The 21783-nt window shown below is 38.9% G+C and overlaps 1 protein-coding gene across 1 annotated transcript in view; it reads left to right on the top strand.

Annotated features, from left to right (window-relative positions):
- PTPN13 (protein tyrosine phosphatase, non-receptor type 13 (APO-1/CD95 (Fas)-associated phosphatase)) overlaps nucleotides 1–21783 on the top strand; it is a 209859-nt gene that overhangs the window by 166740 nt on the left and 21336 nt on the right. Inside the window, exons 36-40 of the mRNA XM_006885322.1 lie at nucleotides 2472–2533; nucleotides 11845–11935; nucleotides 17250–17387; nucleotides 18613–18701; nucleotides 21107–21162. Of these exons, the coding sequence (XP_006885384.1) occupies nucleotides 2472–2533; nucleotides 11845–11935; nucleotides 17250–17387; nucleotides 18613–18701; nucleotides 21107–21162 (436 nt within the window). The remainder of the gene's footprint in view (nucleotides 1–2471; nucleotides 2534–11844; nucleotides 11936–17249; nucleotides 17388–18612; nucleotides 18702–21106; nucleotides 21163–21783) is intronic.

The following is a 21783-nucleotide window of genomic DNA, read 5'->3' as shown; positions in this document are numbered from 1 at the left end:
CAACATCATTTGTGTAATCAGAAGCACAGATGGTGTGATTCCATCTCATATACCTTGGTCATATTATGAGGGAAAGTCCATGGAAAAAGGTATTGTATTGGGAAAAGTAGAGAGTCAGTGAAAAAGAAAAAAGCCCAACATGATGGATTGACCCAGTGACTGCCACAGTGGGGTTGAGAATGGGGGAGATTATGGGGAGCAGGATAGGCCAAGGTTCTGATCTTTTGTTCATAGTATCACTAGAAGTCTCATTTAATAATATTGTCAGTGTTACACTATTATCCACTGCATTGAATATTGCACTAGACTGCTGAGAAACCAAAGCAAAGGAAAGAAATAAAAAAGTTAAGAAGCTGAATAGGATATTTTACAGGGCAGCTTGGGAAGACAAAGCAAAGTTATATAATGAAATGTGAAAAGATCTGGAGTCCAAAAATCAAAAGGGCCAAACCCACTCAGCATTTCTTAAGCTGAAGGACTAAAGAACAAATTCAAGCCTCAAGTTTCAATGTTTAAGGATGCTATGGGCAAAATATTGAATGATCCAAGAAGTATTAAAAGAAGATGAAGGATTATACAGAGAATTGGCTGACACAGAAGAATTTCAAAAAAAAAGCATGTGATTAAGAGGCAATGGAGATGAAGGAGGAAGTGCAGGCTGCTCTGAAGGACTTGGCAAAAAATAAAGTCCCAGAGATTGATGGAATAACAATTGACATATTTCAACAAACAGATGCTGCCCTGGACATGTTCACCAGTTTGTGCCAAGAAATCTGGAGGACAACTACCTGGCCAATTGACTGGAAGAGATCCATATTTTTTCCCATTTCCAAAAAAAGGACTCAACAGAATGTGGAAATTATCATACAATACCACATGCAAGCAAAATCTTGTTGAAGATTATCCAGAAACAACTGGAATAGTACATTAACAGAAATACAAGCTGGATTTAGAAGAAGCCGTGGCATGATAGACAATTATTGCCAATGTCAGATGGATCTTGACAGAAAGTGGAGAGTACCAGAGGGATATCTCTATCAGTGTTTCATTGACAGTGCAATGGCATTTGACTGTGTGGATCACAACAAATTGTGGCTAACCTTAAGGAAACTGAGAATCCCAGAACAATTTATTGTTCTCATGTGAAACATCCACTTAAACCAGGAAGCAGTCCTCAGAACAGAGCAAGAGAACACTGCATGGTTCAAAATCAATACGGAATTGTGTCAGGGATGCTTCCTGTCTCCTATACCTTTTCAATCTTATATGTGGAACAGATCCTTCAGTAAGCTGGGCTTTGAAAGGAAGAAGTGACATCAGGATTGGAGGAAGACTCAACAACCAGCATTATGCAGTTGACACAATTTTGCTTGCTGAAACTGAGGTGGACCTGAAGCTCTTGCTGCAGAAGATCAAGGACTGTAAACTTCAATAAGAATTAAAGCTCAATATCAAGAAGACAAAGATTCTCACCAGTGGCAGTGGGCCAATTGGCAGCACCATGATGGATGGAGAAGAGAGCGAGGTTGTCAACACATAGAGCTTGCTCCACAATCAACACTCTTGGCAATAGCAGTCAGGAAATAAACAAATTGCATTAGGTAAGTCTGCTGTCAGGAGCCTCTCCAGAGTACTGAGAAGCAACGATGTCAGTCTGGAGACTAAGGTGTGCCTGATCCAGGCCATGGTCTCCACAACTACTTGCTATGCATCAAAGAGATGGGCATAGACTAAGGATGACAGAAGAAATAATGCCTTTGAATTGTGGTACTGGAGAGGAGTCTTGAACATATCATGGACTGCCAAGAAAACAAATAAGTCTGTCTTGGAGAGAGTGAAACAAAATTTCTTCTTAGAGGCTAGCATTTTAAAGCTCCATCTCACATACTTTGAGCACGTAACCAGGAGAGACTGACTATGACTAGTCCTTAGAGAAGGACATATATATTCTCAGAAGGATAGAGGGACAGCGTAGGAGAGGAAGACTCCAGGTGAGATGGACTGACACAGTAACTGGGGTAACAGGGATATGTGTGTCAGAGTTAGTGAGACTGGCTAAGGACAGGGCAGGCTTCAGATCAGGTGACTCAGCAACACCTAACAACACTCAAGATGGATTGACACAGTGGCTTAACAATGGGTTCAAGTACATCAGAGATTGTGAGACTGACACAGGATAAGGCAAATTTTAGATCTGTTCATGGGGTCACTATAAGGCGTAGTCAACTAGCTGGCAACTAACTTCAGTGACATTTTCTTTTAAGAAATTATTTCTCCATCCTACCATTGGCATAAACCTCTATCTAGTATTTTATTCCATTTACTTAGTCTTATATTATTTTCTAACATTTCTTCTAATGTACAAATAAAAATAACATCCACAGAAATGTGTTCTTTTCCCCATGATTTTAGTGTCTTTATTTTTTTCTTTTAACTGGCTCATCCCCTCCTTTTTATGTTATTCTTCTCAGGTCATCACTCTGTGGAGCCATGTGGCAAGCCTGCTGTAACTCCCAGTCATTCTTTCTCCAAGGTAAATAAAAGCTTGACTTCTTTCATATCATCATGCACTAAAATAACCATTTGTTTGAGCCTTAGACCAAATTGATTTTCTATTCAAGTATTTGTCTTTAGACTCATATAGTGATCAGTAAAGGAATGTTATAGTGAAAGAATAGCTGTGGTAAGTGAAGGAATGCATAGTAAAGCCCACCTCACAGAACCCTACATTATGTGACATACCTAAGGCTTACTACTTACATAGAAAGCTTGAGAGCCTAGTGGTAAGGAGTTACGCTGCCAACCTGAAGGCACGCAGTTCAAATCTACCAACTACGACAAGGGGAAAAGGTGAGCAATCTACTCCACGCAATTTACAGCCTCTGAAAACCCACTGTCAGCTGTCAGTTCCATCTCAAAAGCACACACACAACAGCAACAACAAACTCCTTAAATTGACCATTTTAGTACTGAGAATTTTTTAAATTTTTTTATATACAGACTTAACTTCTTATACTAAAGGAAGAGAATAAGAATGTAATTAACTATAGAATTTGCTCCTCTGGTAAATGTGGTGATGCCTTAACAATTTTAATGAATAACTTCTTTCTCTTTAAGGCCAAACATATGCCCCTTGTTTAGCTAACACTTCCTTTTAGTGTTTCCTCCTGGCATGTAATAGTCATTTCTGAAAAGATCACAGCTGGATTTGCATTTCACAAAATTATATTATCCCTCATAGAGCTCATATGTTCTATGCTGAACTCCCTATCTGAATTTCTTTCAATGTAAACTATAGCTCCCAGGACTTTGTATCCCCAGCATCTGTGATTGCTGTTGTCTCAATAGATTTCTGGACATGTTTTCCTCAGTATAGGAGGGAAAATGAATTTTATGGCCAAAAGCCCAAGGTTCTACAACTTTCGTCTCACTGATTTTTCTCACATTTGTGTCTTGATTTACCAAGTCCTGACAAAATATTGTCGCAGAAGCACTATAAGGCAGAAATTAGAATCCAAAAATAAAAATGCCGTCGTATTTGTATTATGTGGATTGAAATACAACAGTATTCCATTCTTTGTTTACTCAGGTCTTCAATTTCACATTGCAGAAGCATCTGCATTTTCATGTATTTCTAGAATTAGTCATGCTGTGTTTTATTTTCTTTTAAAATATTAGCATATTAGCATACTGTTTAGAGAAGGGTAGTGTTTCTTTTAAATTACCATAAACCCCTAGAAACCAGGATTTCATTGCTGTTTATAGCTGCCAAGTTTTTTGCTGGAAAATTTTTTGGAAAAAGTTAGTCTTTCAGGTGATATTCTGGCCTTGAATGCTAGTGCCTGTACTGTGAATTTCTCATAAAGACTGGAGTTTTGCAATCAAGCAAAACTTTTGACATCATTATATAACCACTATTTATAAGGAATAAGGTACACCTGACCCAAGCCAAGGTAGTTCCACTTGCCTCATATGCATTTGAAATCTAGACGATGAATAAGAAAGACAGAAGAACTGATGCACTTGAAGTATGGTATTATAAAAAAATATTAAATATGTCATGGACTGCAAGAATACCAAACAGACCTGCCTTGGAAAATGTACAGGCAGAATGCTGCTTAGATGAGAACATGGCTAGATTTTTTTTCTCACATACTTTAGACATGTTATAAGAGGACAGTCCCTGGAGAAGGACATCATGATTGATAAAGTTAAGGTTAACAAAAAAGAAAATACCTTGGGGCTATGTGCTCTGGTAGCCCAGTGGTAAAAACTACACTGCAATCCCAAAGGCACGCAGTTAGAATCCCCCAGCTGAAGAAACATGGGCAGTCTCCTCCTCTGAAGACCCACCAGAGGGTCAGCTGTGGATCTGTTCCTACTTGATGCTAAACAACAGTAGGAGATGTACTAACAGACTGTATCAGTGGGTCCAAACATAGGAAGGTCTGTGAAGATGTCACTCACTGGTCCTCACACTGTTTGTTCCATTGTCCATAGGGTTACTGTGAGTCACAACTGACTTGAGGGCATTTAACAATAATTAATGTAACACGTACTTACGTTGACATAATGACATTTCATGTACTGTGTAATTATTTTAATAACATGAGTTATTAAGTTTTATTTTAATAACAAGATGTTCAGAGTAAAACGCAATGTTTTCTTTGTGTAAAAAGCTAATTCTAATAATTTCATCTTCCCCCTAGCGATTTTCCATCAGCTATGTTCCATGGAATAATTCACAATTTACCATTTCATTAGAATGTTAGGATCTACCAATAATGATTTTACAGTTAAACTTCCACTATTCTGTTATTAAAATAAAATTTAAAATGGGTTTTAAAATCTAATTAACAAATTCAGGCTCTTTCATTGGAGTCTATGTCTATATAACTGCTTCACTAAAGCTTTCTCTTTTGTTCTTTCATTTCCCTTTAGCCTCTAATCTTTAGTAGCTCTATTAATCTTGCATGAAAAGTTCTGTGAAGGCACATCTCACAAAATATGCCTCAAAAAAAATTTCTGTAGTCAGATAAGTTTAAGAATTGCTATAATAGAGTTCTCTTTTGCCTTTTCAGAATTAATAAGGATTGTGAGAATTCCTAAATAATAGTATTGACAATGTTTACACAGAGCTTTCAAACTTATTTAACACTGAAAACATTCATTCCTTTTTTTTTTTGCATATTTCATTGCACCAGTATGTGAAAAAGAAATACTGCTCTCATGTGGGAAATCGCAAGTGGACCATCAGTTTATTCCTTTTCCCTGTGATCACTGATTTTTTAGATAATAGCCATTATCTTTAGATAATCTGAGTCGCATGAACAAGTTTCTTCACTGAAGTTTAAAATTCCTTATCTGTAAAACTGAGATGGTCATATGTATTCTGCCTGTTTCGCGGAATTTTTGTGAAGGTTAAAGTTAAGAGCATACACAAGGAGTTCTGGGAATACACTGGCTAAGCCCTTAGCTGATATCTGAAAGATTGTTGGCTGCAGCCCACCAAGTAACTCCACTGTAGTAAATACCTCATGGTCTGCTCCTTAAAGATCTAGAAGACCCTACAGAAAAGTTCTATTCTGTTACATGGGTGACTGTGAGTCAAAAACCAATTCAGCAGCACATTGCAACAGTATGAGTGAAACTGCTTTGAAATCTTCCATTTTTGGAAATACTTAAACTATGATGTTGTTATGTGATGTTGAGTCTTCTGTGACTCAGAAACCCTGTATACAACAGCTCTGAACCCTGCCCTATCCAGTCTCACTTCTCCAACTCACCTACTCCTGTTACCCTAGGTACTGTGTCCATCTATCTCATCGTGTCGTCTCCTGTGCTATACCTCCACCCTTCTGAGCATGATGTCCTTCTCCAAGGACTGGTCTTTGGCCACATGCCCAAAGCATGTAAGATGGAAATTTAAAATCCTAGACTCCAAGAGAAACTTGGTTTCACTCTAAGACAGACCAATTTGTTTTCTTGGTGGTCAATGGTATAGTTACTACTCTTCTCCAGCACCACAACTCAAAGGCATCAATTCTTCTGTCATCCTTAGTCATTGTCCAGCTTTGATGCATGGCAAGTAATTGTGAAGACCATAGACTGGATCATGAACACTTTAGTCTCTAGACTGACATCATTGCATCTCAGTACTCTGGAGAGGACTTTGCCCAGTACAGTTTGTCTTTTGATTTCCTGACTGCTGATGTCAAGAGTGTTAATTGTAGACCTGAGCAAGCTGAAATTGTTAACAACCTCAGTCTCTTCTCCATCTGTCATAGTGGTGCCAGTTAGTGGGAATCACTGTCTTCTTGATGGTGAGCTTCAGTCCTTATTGAAAACTACAGTCCTTGACTTTCTGCAGCAAGTGCTTCAGGTCCTCCTCAGATTGAGCAAGCAAGGTTGTGTCATCTGCATACCGCAGGTTGTTGAGGAGTCCTACTCCAATCCTGATGCCACATTCCTCCTCATAAAGCCCAGCCTTCTGAATGATCTGTTCCACAGATAGCTTGAAAAGGTATGAAGACAGGACACATCTCTGATACATTCCTTTCCTGATTTTGAACCAAACAGTGTTCTCTTGCTCTGTTCTGAAGACGGCTTCCTGGTCCAAGTAGAGGTTTCACATAAGCACAATCAAGTATTCTCTCTGGGATTTTCCCATTCTCCTCAAGGTTACCCACAGCTTGCTGTGATCCACAGTCAAATGCCTTTGCATAGTCAATGAAACACAGATAGACATTCCTCTGATACTCTGCTTTCAGCAAATATCCATCTGACACTGGTGATAATGTCTCTAGTGCCATGACCTCTTCTAAACCCAGTTCATATTTCTGGTAATTCTCTGTCAATGTACTGTTTCACTTGTTTTTTAATAATCTTAAGCAGAATTTTGCTTGTATTTGAATATTAGTGATATTGTATGATAATTTCCATTCCTTTTTTTGGAATGGGAATAAATACGGCTCTCTTCCAGGTAGTTCTCCTCCAGATTTCTTGGCACAACCTGGTGAGCACATATAGGGTTGCATCTATTTGTTGAAATATGTCAATTGATATCCCATCAATTCCTGGGGCTTTGTTGTTTTTGTCAGTTCCTTCAGAGCAGCTTGAACTTCTCCTTCATCACCATTGTTTCTTGATCATATATTGTTTCTTGAAATTCTTCTGTGTCAACCAATTCTTTTTGATACAGTGACTCTGAATACTCCTTCCGTCTTCTTTTAATACTTCCTGGGTCATTCGGTGTTCTGCCCATAACATCTTTAAGTATTGCAGCTTGTGGCCTGAATTTGTTCTTTAGTTCCTTCAGCTTGAAAAATGCTGAGCTAAGTACTTCAAATCTCTTGATTTTCAGACTCCAGCTCTTTTCACATTTCATTATAATACTTTGCTGTGTCTTCCCAAGCTGCCCTTTGAAATCTTCAATTAAGTTCCTTAACGTCTTACTTTTTTCCCTTTGCTTTGTCTTCTTGGCACTCTAGTACAATAGTCAGAGTCTCGTCTAACATCCATCTTGGTTCGTTCTTCCTCCTCTGTCTTTGTAATGACCTTTTGCATTCTTCCTGAACGATACTCTTGATAGCCTCCCACAGCTCATTTGGTCTTCACTCACTGGTGTTCAGGGACTCAAGCCTGTTCCTGAGATGGTTTTTAAATTTAGGTGGGATAGACTCAAGGTCAAATATTGATTCCTGTGTATTTGATTTAACCTTCCTTACCTTTCATTTGAGCTTGCATATAAGTAGTTGACGGTCTGTTCCACAATCGGCACCTGGCCTTGTTTTATGCTGATATTGAGCTTCGTCCAACAGTTCTTTCCACAGATGTAATTGATCTGACTCCTGTGCATACTGTCAGGTGAAATCCATGTGTTTAGTCTGTGTATGGTTCTTATAAAAAGTATTTGCAAAGAATAAACAGCTATACACTGTAAAATTTTTATTGTAAGATACCTTGCAAGACCCTTTCTATGAAGATAGCACCAAAAGTGAAGAGGAATACCCCTGCCCTCCCAAAACTGAGGCCAAAATAAAGGCCAAGAATCTATCCTGAAGGGCATCCATGGCCACAAAAAAAAAGAAAGGAAAGAAAAGAGAAGATCCACATGTCACTCACCTTCTAGTAGTCTAAGATGCTGAGATTCAGAAGGCAACCTAAATGCCCCCAGAAAATCACCCCCAGGAGAAACAAGCTTGACCATCATCAAGTTTCCCCTGACAACTGAGTAAGCCAGGAAGATGTAGATAACACATTTGTGTTCGTTGTGGATGTTTAGGCCAAAAAGCAATAGCTCAAACAAGCTATAAAGAAGTTCTGTGATAATGATGTGCCTAACATCAAAACCTTGACTAGGCCTGATGGAGAGAAGAAGGCCTATGTTTGACTTGCCTCTAACTATGATGCTTTGGAGGTTGCCAATAAAATTGAGATCAACTAAACTGAATTCAGCTGGCTAATTCTAAATGTAAATTTTTCTCACAAAAGAATACATAGATACTTTACAACTTGGCAAAATGTTATGCTTGCTACAGAAAATCAAAGACTATATAGCCTTCAATATGAATTGTATCTCAACACCAAGACAAAAATCCTTAACTGTGGGACCAATAAGCAGATTCATGATAGATGGAGAAATGATTGAAATTGTCAACAGTTTCATTTTAGTTGGGTCCACAATCAACACCCTTCGTACTAGCAGCCAGGAGGTGAGGAGACATATTGCACAGGGCAAATCACTGTCAGGGACCTCTCCAAATTACTGAAGAGATCAGGTTGAAGATTAAGGTGATTCTGAGTTCATGTCATGGTCTTTTCAATCACTTGCTATATGTTTGAGACAGGACAATGACAGAAGTAGAATTGATGCCTTTGAGTTGTTTTGCTGGAGAAGAGTGTGGAATATTCCATTCTATAAAAGAATAAATAGCTATATCTTGGAAAAAGTGCATCCAGAGTGCTCTTTAGAGACAAGAATGGTGATGTTTCATCTTATATGCTTTGGGTGTGTTGCTAGGAGAGGCTGTTCCTTGGAGAGAGACGTCACACTTGGGAAGAGTGGAGGTTTGGTGAAAGAGAGGAAAACCTTAAGCCAGATGGATTGACAAAGTGACTGCAATGGCTCAAGTATGTCTGAGATTATGAGGTGGCACAGGTTAGAACAGGGTTCAGATCTCTTGTTCATAGGAGCAGTATCAGTCATACTCGGTGGCACTTCCAACAACAGCAACAACACCAGATTATTCTGTTTCTTTTACAAGTAGTTGTGTCCAAATGAAAGAAAGATTAGTTGAAATTCATTCTGCGGTTAATCCTTATAATACAAAAGTTAATGTTGATGTGAAATGCTTATAACCATTTACTCAGATGCTAACTAGTTTGAAATGTGTCAGTACCTAATTTATTAAATTACTTAATTGTTTGGCAGACGTGCAACTTCAAGTTTGACTTTATCTTTAAATCTTTGATCTTATTAAGAATGATCCTAATGTTATAGTTACATTTAAACATCTCCTAAATAGATTTTATCTCATTTGATATTTTATCATTGTATAAAATCGACTTATTTTCATGTGATAGAGGGTCCTGATGAAAACTTCTAAGGATAAGTGTTGTCATTGAAGGAAAAAACTATCTCAGAAGTTGTATTGAAACTGTTTTTAATGTACCATCAAGTTGACTGTCATTCATAACAACTCTAAGAACAGTAGATCTGGACTTTGCCCTAGTCTGTGCCAACTTCATCATCTCAGACACACTTGATTGACTACTGTTTTGTTGTCTGGTTATTTGTTGGTTGTTGTTTTTGTTTTTGTTTGTTTTTTTCTTCTTTTATTGAGTCGGATCTGACGGGCACAGGAGGAGATTGCCCCTTCTTCTCCAGCAGAGCATCTGGTGCATTCAAACTGTGTGCCTTTGAGATTGCAGCACAGCCTCTTGCCATTAGACCACCAGAGCTCCCTGGAACTACTGTTAATGTGTCATTCCATCTTGTTGAGGGTCTTCCTCTTTTATGCTGCCCTTTTACTTTTCCAAGCATGATGTCCTTCTCCACAGACTACATGCCCAAAGTATGCGAGATGGGGTTTTGCCATCCTCATCTCCAGAAATCACACTAGTTTTACTTTTTCCAGGATAGACTTGTTTGTTCTCTTGGTATTCCATGGGTTCTTCTCCAGCACCACAACTCAAAGGCATTAATTATTCTTCTATCATTCTTAGTCATTGTCCGGCTTTCAGATGCTTAGCAAGTAATTGTAAAGATCAGATTTTACTTTATTTATTTCCGTACCATGTACTTTGTATATTTATTTATGATAAAGTCTGGCTGCAATTAAAAAATGTTAAAGTGCTGCTTCTCTCCTATGTATTTTTGAAAAATGGAGACAGATCATTCAGAATTGGTTTATTAGCTCTGTAGTCCTCAAAAGCCCAAGTTTCTCCTAATAAATACATTCTTCATCATCCCCCAATGAAGTTCTGGTGTCTAGTCCACAGGACTGTGTCACTAACCCAAAGCCCCCCATGGTGTTTCAAATCCTCCAGCATCTCTGCAGGAGAAAGATGAGAAATCTCCCGTGCCATTTATAGCCTTAGTAACCCGATTGAAGGTTAACTGTGAGCTAATTCCAACTCAACAGCAATGAGTTTGGGGGTTTTGTATGTTTATTTATTTTTATCAGCCCTAGAATTCCACTCTCCTGGTCACGGTCAAGAAGGCTGCTAAAACTCTAGCCATCACATCTATATTGGAAGAAGAAAATAGGAGGGTGTGATATCATGTGTCACCTCCTTTTAGTTACACTTCCCATAAATCCATGTATTTTAACTTAAATCTCATTGCCTAACTTTCATTAAATGGTGACTTCTAGCTGCAAAAGAATCAGAGAAATATTCCCAATATTCTGAGCAGTCATGTGCCCAACTAAAAATCCAGGGTGTTTATACTAAAGAAAATGAGGCAAATGACAAGGATAAGCAATGTACAGTCCTTGCTAACCCTAGAGGTGGTTGTTGTTGTTGTTATTGTTGTTATGTGCCGTCGAGTCACTTGCGACTCATAGCGACCCTATGTACAACAGCCCTAAACCCTGCTCTATGCTGTGCCAATCGCAATGCCTCCAACACACTGATCCCGATTACCCCAGTCACTGAATCAATCCACCTCATAGAGGTTCTTCCCCTCCTGTGCTGCCCCTCCACCCTCCCAAGCATGATGTCCCTCTCCAAGGACCTGTCCCTCCTTACAACATGTCCAAAGTATGTCAGAAGAAGCCCCAGAATCCTTGCCTCCAAGGAGCAGCTTGGTTTAACCCTCTCTAGGATGAATCTGTTTGTTTTCTTGGCAGTCAACACTCTTCTCCAGTATCACAGCTCAAAGGCATCAATTCTATTTCTGTTCTCCCTAGTCATTGTCCAACTCTCTGATGCATAACAATTGATTGCAAAGACCATGGCCTGTATCAGACGCACCTTAGTCTCCAGAGTGACAACATTGCTCTTCAGTACCCTGGAGAGGTCCCTAAAAGAAGACTTTCCCATCGCAATACAATTTTTTATCCTGGCCACTGGTGCCAAAAGTGTTGACTGTGGAGCCAAGCAGATTAAAGTTGTTAACAATCTCAATCTCGTCACCATCCATCCTGATGCTGCCAGTTGGTCCAGTGGTGAGAATCTTTGTGTTCTTGACATTGAGCCTCAATCCATACTGAAGGCTATAGTTCTCGTAGCAAGCATTTCAGGTCCTCCTCAGTTTCAGCAAGCAGGGTTGTGTCATCTACAAATCCTAGAGGTCAGTATAACACTAAACTAATAACTTGCTTTGTTTTTCTTTTTCAGGTAAATGGGGAAAGAATAATTGAAGGGAAATGTTCCATTTACCAAATGGAAGAATCAATAAACTTGACTTTGTCCAAAACTAGTTTTCCAAGTCAGTCATATAGTTGCTCTAAATGCACTAATAATGCAGGTAAGGAAAAAATACCAGATGAACCCTTACATTTGTCTTGCATGTTACTATAGCTTTAAAAAGAAAGATTAACATTAAAAAGAAAAGAACAGTGTTAAAAGTAATATTGTTAATTACTACATTCTTATTTCAAAGAACAAATCTCTTTCTAAATAATTGGGAAGATATTTGTTTTCTTTACTAGTGTTTCTTATACTCTGGGAAACAGCAATACATTGGCTACGTAATGGTTTAGAAAATTTCTCTTAGGAATATTGTAGTTATTTTATGCTTGATCCCTGTAATATAACTTTTTCTATCTGTTTCTTTAATTAATCTGAGGCTAATTTTTTCCTTTTTTTAAAACTTTTTATTATTAATTTTAATGAAAATTTACAGAGACTTTGGATTTCCATTCATTCATTGTTGCACTTTTCTCCTTGCCCACCCCTCCCCCCCATTCGCTCTTCTCTTTTAAAAGTAAAAGAAAAATTATTTCATTGTTACACAAGAGACTGATTTTTAAAAATAGTCATTGGATTATTAATATTTCAATAAAATATGTATTATTAGACATATTGGTATATAGGTAATCATAGATATGTACCTGCGGGAAACTATTTACTGACTATACAAAGACATTTGGTTGTGTGGATTATAACAAATTATGGCTAACATTAAGAAGAATGGGAATACCAGAATACTCATCACACTCATATGAATTCTGTACTTATACCATGAAGCTTTTGTCCAAATAGAGCAAGGAAACAAAGCATGGTTTAAAATCTGGAAGCGTGTGTGCCAGGGATGTATCCTTTCTTCATAGATATTAGGTCTGAATGCTGAGTGAATAATTCATGAAGCTGGACTCTATTAAAAGGATTTGGGCATCAGGATCAAAGGAAGACTCATCAGCAACCTGCATTATGCAGATAACACAACCTTGCTTGCTTAAAGTGAGGAGGACTTGAAATGCTTGCTACAAAAGATCAAAGAACAGAATTTAGAATATGGATTAAATCTCAACATCAAAAGGACAAAGATCCTTACCACTGGACCAATAGATACCATCTTGATAGAGGGAGAAAAGATTGAAATTACTGATGATTTTATCTTTTTTGGATCAATAATCCAAGATTCAACCCTTGATTCCAGCAGTCAGGCGATCAGGAGATGTAATGCATTGGGCAATTTCTGTCAAAGATCTCTCCAAAATGGTGAAGAGCAATGATGTCAGTTTGAAGACTAAAGTTAACCTGATTCAGACCATGGACTTTTCATTCACTTACTAAGAATCTGAGAGTTGGACATTGAATAAGGAATACAGAGGAAGAATTGATACATTTGAGCTATGGTGTTGAAGCATCCCATGAACTGTCAAAAGAACGAACAGGTATGTCTTGGAAGAAAGTGCAGCCAGAGTGCTCCTTGGAGGCAAAGATGACAAAACTTTGTCTCTCATACTTTGGACATGTTGCTAAGAGAGACGTTCCTTGGAAAGGAACATCATGCTTAAAGTGGAAGTAGTAGTAGTTGTTGTTGTTATGTGCTGTTGAGTGGCCTGCAACTCATAGTGACCCTGTGTACAACAGCCCTAAACCCTTCCCTATCCCGTTCCAATCTCCAACACACCTATCCCTGTTACCCCAGTCACTGAATCAGTCCACCTCATTGGGGGCTTTCCTCTCCTGTGCTGTCCCTCCACCCTCCCAAGAGTCCCTCTCCAAGGACTGATTACGCCTTACAACATGTCCAAAGTATGTCAGACGAAGCTTCAGAATCCTTTCCTCCAAGGAGCAGCCTGACTTCACACTCTCCAGGACAAATCTGTTTGTTCTCCTAGCAGTCTATGGTATATTCAATACTCTTCTCCAGCACCACAGCTCAAAGGCTGTGGAAAGGAAATCAATTTTCCTTCTATCATCCATATTGTCCAGCTTTCTAATGCATGCAAAGACCATGGCCTGTATCAGGTGCACCTTAGTCTGCAGACTGACATCTTTGCTCTTTGGTACTTTGGAGAGGTCTCTGACAGCAGACTTTCCCAGTGCAATTCATCTTTTCATTTCCTGGCTGCTGGTACCAAGAGTGTTGAATGTAGAGTCAAGCAAACTGAAGCTGTCAACAATCTCAATCTCTTCACCATCTATCATGATGCTGCTATAGTTGGCCCAGTGGTGAAAATCTTTGTTTTCTTGATGTTGAGCTTCAATCCATATTAAAGGATGCAGTCCTTGAACTTCTGCAGCAAGCACTACAGATGCTCCTTGGTTTCAGCGAGCAGGGTTGTGTCATCTGCATAACTCAGATTGTTGATGAGTCTACCTCCAATCCTGATGCCACACTTCTCCTCATAGAGCCCAGCCTGCTGAATAATCTCTTCTACATATAGGTTGAAAATATATGGAGATAGGACACATGCTTGGCACATACCCTTCCCTGTTTGAACCATGTAGTGTTTCCTTGCTCTGTTTTGATGACTGCCTACTGGTCCAAGTATAGGTTTCACATAAGCACAATCAAGTATTCTGGGATTCCCATTCTTCTCAGAGTCAGCCACAGTTTGTTGTGATCTACACAGTCAAATGCCTTTGCATAGTCAATGAAACACAGATAGGCATTGCTCTGGTACTCTTTGATTTCTGCCAAGATCCATCTGACATTAGCTATAATATCTCTAGTACCATGGCCTCTTCTAAATCCAGCCTGTACTTCAGGCAGTTCTATATTGGAGAGGTAGAGGGTCAACAGAAGAAAGGAAGACACTCAATGAGATGGATGGACACAGTGACTGCAGCATCAGGCTAAAATGTGTCAGAGATTATGAGAATGGCACAGAGTAGGACAGGGTTCATGTCTGTTGTTCATAGGGTCACTATTAATTATACTCTACTTGCCAGCACCTAGCAACAACAATAACACACAACACCTATGTGAGAATGTTGTTGTTGTGCACCATAGAGTTGAAACCAACCCATAGCTGACCCTCCAGCTGGCTTTCAGAGGCAGTTAATTGCATGGGAGATTGCCCGTCCTTCTCACGCAGGGCATCTACCTGGTGCCCTCAAACTCCGTGCCTTTGGAATTGCAGTGCAGCTTCTAGTACAAATATGTTAGTACACATATATGTACTCACTAAAGATACAAATACTCTTCAGACCTAACTAAACACCTTCCAAAGTTGGTTTTCTCAATTTGAAAGTTTAAGACCAGAGTTACATGGACCTACCCAGTTCATTGACATGATGTCGTTTACAAAACTGATGATCTGCATGTTAGTGAAATGAGTATCGCCTGGAGTCTGACATACTTTGGGCATGTTGCAAGGAGGGACTGGTCCTTGGAGAGGGACATCATGTTTGGGAGAGTGGAGGGACAGCGCAGGAGAGGAAGACCCTCAATGAGATGGATCAATTATATGAGTGAAGTGGTGGAATGAGTGTGTTTGAGACAGCAAGGTTGGCACAGGATAGAAGGGCGTTTAGGGCTCTTGTACATAGGTTCACTATGAGTTGCAAATGACTTGATGACACATAACAACAACAACAAAGAAAATGGAGGGGGTGTGGGGGGAGGAGAGAAATTATGCAACAATGAAAGAATTTTTTTTAAGAGTTCAGGATTTTTTATTGGACATGTTACAAAAGGAGTTTAGTAAAAAGACCAAATCGCATGTCATCATCAGACTCCAGATTCTTCTTTCTTTGCTTCCACTTTTTTCTCCTCAGCTGGAGCAGGGGGAGGGGAGGTCGGGGAGTGCAGGTCCTCCAGTTGGTGCGGCCCAGGCCTCTGGGGCAGGTCCACCAGCGCCCACATTGCAGATGAGGCTCACAATGTTGACATTTGCCAGGGCCTTTGCAAACAGGCCAGGCCAGAAAGGTTCAATGTTGACTTCTGCTGCCTTAATGAGGGCTTTGATTTTATCCTTCGTGACTGTCACCTCATCGTCATGCAGGATGAGGGCCGAGTAGTTGCAGGCGAGCTCAGAGACGGAGGCCATGGTGCAGTGATACTAGGCTGAAGGCTGCTGGACGTGGTGTTAGTCACCGGATGAAGTGAGGGCCTCACCCCAATGCGGCCTTAGCTTCCTCGGAAGGACCGAGCACCTTAGCGGCAACTAAAGAAAGGGCTGAAAGAATTTTTTTAAAGAGATAAGCAAACTGGGAGGGGGAGGAAAATATGCAACAATGAATGAATGGAAATCCAAGTTTCCTGTAAACAGTGAATGAATGGAAATCCAAGTTTCCTGTAAACGTTCATTAAAATGTCCATTTAAAGAGAACTGAAAAGAAGAAGAAGGGAAAACAAAATAAAGTTGAAAATATAACGGGGCAGGGAAGCTAGAGTACTGGAAAGAGAACGAACTGCACATAATTAGAGATAACACTATGATAGCATCATCAAGTAAATGGGCGCCTAACTTGGTATATGAACTTTAACCACGAATTCGGTAAAATAATATGGGAAAATGAAAAGAAAGATAAGTAGCACCAATTTTTATTTACTCTTTACAAGCTACTGTTAGACTGTGTTGCCTTTAATTTTAGCAGCAAACTAGTTATTGAATTACTCATTTTTTAAAAAAGACTTGGACTTACTAATATAAACAGCTTTTCCACCATGGCTGCTTTTCAAGGTATAATTACCCCACTGCCATTAAGCTGGTTTTAACTCCTTGCGGTCCAGTAGAACTCCCCTATAAGATTTCCCAAGATGTGAATCAAGAGGCAGCACCCCTCTTTTTGAAAGAGATTTGAAATTACCAGTGATTCTGCAGGAAATAAAAAGGGACAGTCTAATCCTTTTAAGATGCTGTTGTGTACCTTCAAGTCAGAATCAGCCCATAGCTGACCCTCCAGCAGGTTTTCAGAGGCATAAATCACACGGGAGGAGATTGCCCATCTTTCTCCCACAAAGCATCTGGTCCATTTGAACTGTGTACCTTTAGATTGCCAGTGCATCTCTTTACCACTAGGCCACCAGAGCTCCCTTATCAAGATGCACAGGCTCAAAACCGCTGTGGAAGGTCGTTGTGCCTCAGAATCAGCTCAGTGGCAGGCGGTTTGAGTTTTTGAGTGTGAATTATTATAGACACAGGGAGTACTACATCTCTCCTGCTGAGTTGCTCAGGAGTTAATGATTTCAAGTCTTTAACCACTCTGCCACCAGGGCTCCCTCCTTTTTAAAGCAAGATGCCTACAGTGTGAGGAGACCTAGCATATTCTGCTTGACAATCGTGTCTCTTGCACATATGAACACTTTTAAAGTAAAATCCCATGTACGTTATTTTTTTAAGAACCTGAAGTACACGAAGATGATATTTATGATGATCCTCAAGAAGCTGAAGTGATCCAGTCTCTGCTGGACGTGGTGGATGAAGAGGCGCAGAATCTTTTAAACCAAAATCATGCAGCAGAAGATGCCTCAGTTCCAGGTAGGAGAGGGCTGGGAATGCTAAGTGGGTATACTAAGAAAAACCATGACGTCTCTAGAGAACATTTTGGAGCAAATATAAAGTGTATTAGTGACTTTCTCTGTTCCTCATTGTTGTTATATTGTTGTTATGGGAACCAACCCATAGCTGACCCTCTTGCAGGTTTTCAAAAGGCAGTAAATCACACACACAGGAGAGGATTCCTCATCTTTCTCCAGCAGAGCAGATGGTGGATTTAAACCACATACCTTCCAGTTGGCAGCCCAGCTCCTTACCACTAGGCCAGGCCACCAAAGCTCCTTTGTTCTTCATTGGTTGGTAATAAATGCCAAGTTTTTTATTTCATTTCTTATTTTCTAAAAAGGACATCCTAGATTTATGCCTTGGGCATTTCCACGGTGATGAATTTTGGCAGAAGCAGACTCCACATCGTTCTTCTTAGGAGCACCTGTGGGTTCAGAGATCTCGGTTTTTTTATTAGCAGCTGAATGCCTTCACCACAGTGCAGTTATTACTGTTGCTGTCTACTGTCAAATTAGAATTATCCCATAGCTGACCCTCCAGCAGGTTTTCAGAATAAATCACAGATTGTCCAGCTTTCTCCCATGGAGCAGCTGGTGAATTCGAACCACATGTTTTTCGGTTTACAGTGTAACTCTTTACTACTTAGTCACCACACTGTGCCACTAGTGGTCCTTAATTATGAGTGGGTCGCCCTATTATTCGCACGTCAGTGTGTCACTAATATCAGGCCTAACTTTTAAAAGTTTTGTACTAAATATTTTCCCTCAGTTGATACTGAGCAGTACTTGAAACAATCCTTTTCATGGATAAATTCATAGACATTTGTTGCTCAAATATATATATAAAAGAAATGTGTTTCTCATGCCTTTTATTTCTACTTTTTATTAATTAGAACATTGGAACTCTTTTTAAATATTTGTCCTTACTTAGGAGATAAACGAAAAAAATTTTCCTACTGACTTCGTTCTAGTTATTATGTGCCTTTGAGTCAGATCCAACCCATAGTTGACCCTCCTAGCAGATTTTTGGAGGGTGTAAATCACATAGGAGGAAGTTATCCATCTTTCTTCCACAGAACAGCTAGTGAATTTGAACGACATGTCTTCAGGCTGGCAGTACATCTCCTTACCACTGAGGCACCAGTGCTCCCTCCTGACTTAGTTGTTTTATTAACTGCCTTTGTGATGTTTATCTTTCACAGATGCATTGAAAACCAATGGAGAGTTGTCAGAAGAGAGAGCAGAAGACACAGACTGTGATGGCTCGCCTTTGCCTGATGATCTTTCTGATGTAAGGATGGATAATGCCTACGTAGACAAACTAGGATCCCTGTTTCAGTGAATTATGTTTTAACCAGAAATGAAAATTACTAGAGATTTGTGCTTATTTTACTAAAAATTTACACTTAAAGAAAAAATAGAAATTAGTTTCATTTGCCACATTAAATTATTCCAGTGAAAGAATCATTTCTAAAGTTTTATCAAGATAATGTGTGTGTGTGTGTGTGTGTGTGTGTGTGTGTGTGTGTGTGAATATATTGTTGTTAGATGCTGTCGAGTCGCAGGCAACTCATAGCGACCCTATGAAGGAGAGTCCTCAATGCTTGTGAGATTTGTGTCTGCTGTTGTTATGTACCATCAAGTTGACTGCGACTCATAGTAATCCTAGACATAACAGCTCTGAAATCTGCCCTATCCTGAGCCAATTTCACTGACTCCCACACATCTAGCCCCATTGTCCCAGTTACAGTATCAATCCATCTCATCTCCTGGATGAGATCTGAGATCTTCCTCTCCTACACTGTCCTTCTACCCTTCCGAGCATGATGTCCTTTTCCAAGGATTAGTCTCTCCTTGCCATGTGCTCTAAGTATGTGAAATAGAGTTTCAAAATCCTAGCCTCCAAGTAAACACTTGGTGTCACCCTCTCCAAGATAACCTATCTGTTCTCTTAGCATACTGTTCACCAGCACCACAAGTCAAATCATCAGTTCTTCTTTCAACCCTAGTCATTGTCCAGTTCTTTGATGCATACCAAGTAATTGAGAAGACCGTGGCCTAAATCAAGCACACCATAGTCTTCAGGCTGACATAGTTGCTTTTTAGCACTTTGGAGAGGTCTCTGATAACCTTTTTCCCCAAAGCAATTCATTGTTTAATTTTTTGACTGCTGGCACCGAAAGTGTTGATTGTGGATCCGAGCAAGCTGAAATTGTTAACAACCTCACAATAAATTCTTTCCAAAAAGTCTTTCTAAATGTTCTAAAAGTCATACTTACATTTTAGTTTTGTAAATTAATTCTATTTTTGTAATTAAAAGTGATACTGAAGATACTCTTTAAAATAAATGTTCTAAAATTTCTTTCAACTTTGCAAATAAGTAATCTTTACTTTTCATTTCAACTACATTTTTTTCTTAAATTATCATATTTTTCTTAAAACCTCAATAAACTTACATTGAATATTATATCTTCATTGTAAAAAAGTATTTTAAACAGAAATATTTACATATACATCTTTTTCTACTCATTCTATACTTCTATCTGAAGTAACTACTATTATAGGATACTTAAAATTTGTTATTATATATATGAAGATATAGATATCTATTGTCATTGTTCACTGCCTTCGAGTTGAACACGACTCATAGTTACCCTATGAACAAAAGTCCTGAAGCCCCTCTACAACTATCAACATTTATCAAAGTTCATAGAGTTGCCGGAGGCATGTTGTTTAGGAAGTAAATGCCACTCCAGCTTCCAAACCTGTCTTAGAATGTTATTGATTGAGTTGCCTGCAATGCATAGTGACCCTGTGTACAGTAGAATTGAATCCTTCCCCTTCCTGAGCCAGCCTCACTAATTCTGACACCCCAGTCCCTATTGCCCCAGTCACTGTATCAGAGTCCATCTCATACTGGGTCTTCCTCTTCTGCACTGTCCCTCCACCCTTCAAAGCATGATGTCCTTCTCCAAGGACCAATCTCTCCTGGCCACATGCCCAAAATAAGTGAGGCAGAGTTTCAAAATCCTAGCCCCCAAGAAGAGACTTGGTTTCACTTTCTTTGAGACAGACCTGTTTGTTTTCTTTGCAGTTCATGGTATGTTCAAAACTCTTCTCCAGCTCCACAACTCAAAGGCATCTATTCTTCTTCTGTCATGCTTAGTCATTGTCCAACTCTCTGAAGCATAACAAATAATTGAGAAGATAATGGCCTGGATTAGGGACACCTTTATCTCTAGACTGACATCATTGTTCTTCAGCACTCTGGAGAGGTCCATGACAGCAGATTTTCCCAAAGCAATTCGTCTTTTGATTTCCTGTAGACACATAGTTAGAAACTTAGTTTTTATTATTGCTGTTTTCTTTGTCTCATTGTCTTGTGAAGGTAGTTAAATACTTGGGAAGTATTGCAAAAGAAAAACGTTTTTGTTTTGCTTTCTCCTTACTGTATTTCTTCTAGAATTCCTTATAAAAGAAATAAAACACAAAATTAATGTGAAGGTGAATAAATAGAACTAGTTTTTTTTAAAAAAATACATGGACCACTGTAATTGCCTCAGTTTGGAATGTGTTGATTAAATGTCACATGTGTTTTTATGATATGTAAATCAGAAACAAAAATACTTGAGCATTATGTGTTCAATATTTATTGCATTGAGCTGATTTGGGTTTTTTTTATTTTCTTTATTGTAGACCACCAAAATAAATGGCTGTGAAGAATATTGTGAAGAAAAAGTATTAAGTGAAAAGTAAGAATATTTATAAAGTAGCTAACATATTCTTTCTTTAGTTGTCCTCTGAGAGCTTCTTTTAAATATTAATAGCTGTCCTTTTTTAATATACTATGGGACTTTCTTATTATCCTTTTTAAATATATTATGGGTACTTTAGCAAAATATTTAATTTTTAAAAAATTTTGTTATTTGAAGGGTCTAGGTACATTGTAAAAATGCATTAGAATATTTCCCCCAAAAGCAGTATTCTCTCCACCAAGGAAGAAAAGATAGCAACAACAACCTAGCTCAAAAGGCTTAACAATAAATACTTGGCTGTGTAAACTTAGACATTAGGATACATGTTATTTTCAAAAATGAATACATGTTATTAATTTTAAAAGGCATACAATGAATAAATATAAGAGGGAATAAACTAAGGGGAAAAGACATACAGTTTTATACTTAATAAATATCAGAAAAGCAGCTGTCTTTTCCACATTGTTTGAGAAAAGACAAAGCAAGAAGGATAAATTGCCCACGATCAGGAGAAGATAAAGTAGATGAATGGGATCTTCTAAGACTCAAATCCCTATGCACATCCAAAAGCTTCTCCAACAGGGTAAAAAGGGAAGCCAGTGACTGGGAAAAAGTATT

Source organism: Elephantulus edwardii, unplaced genomic scaffold (genome assembly GCF_000299155.1).
Source record: "Elephantulus edwardii isolate Elephantulus edwardi_28Jun2011 unplaced genomic scaffold, EleEdw1.0 scaffold00042, whole genome shotgun sequence".
Taxonomy (NCBI): Eukaryota; Metazoa; Chordata; class Mammalia; order Macroscelidea; family Macroscelididae; genus Elephantulus; species Elephantulus edwardii.
Note: the sequence above shows the minus strand (reverse complement) of the source record. Positions and strands in the feature narration are given on the sequence as shown.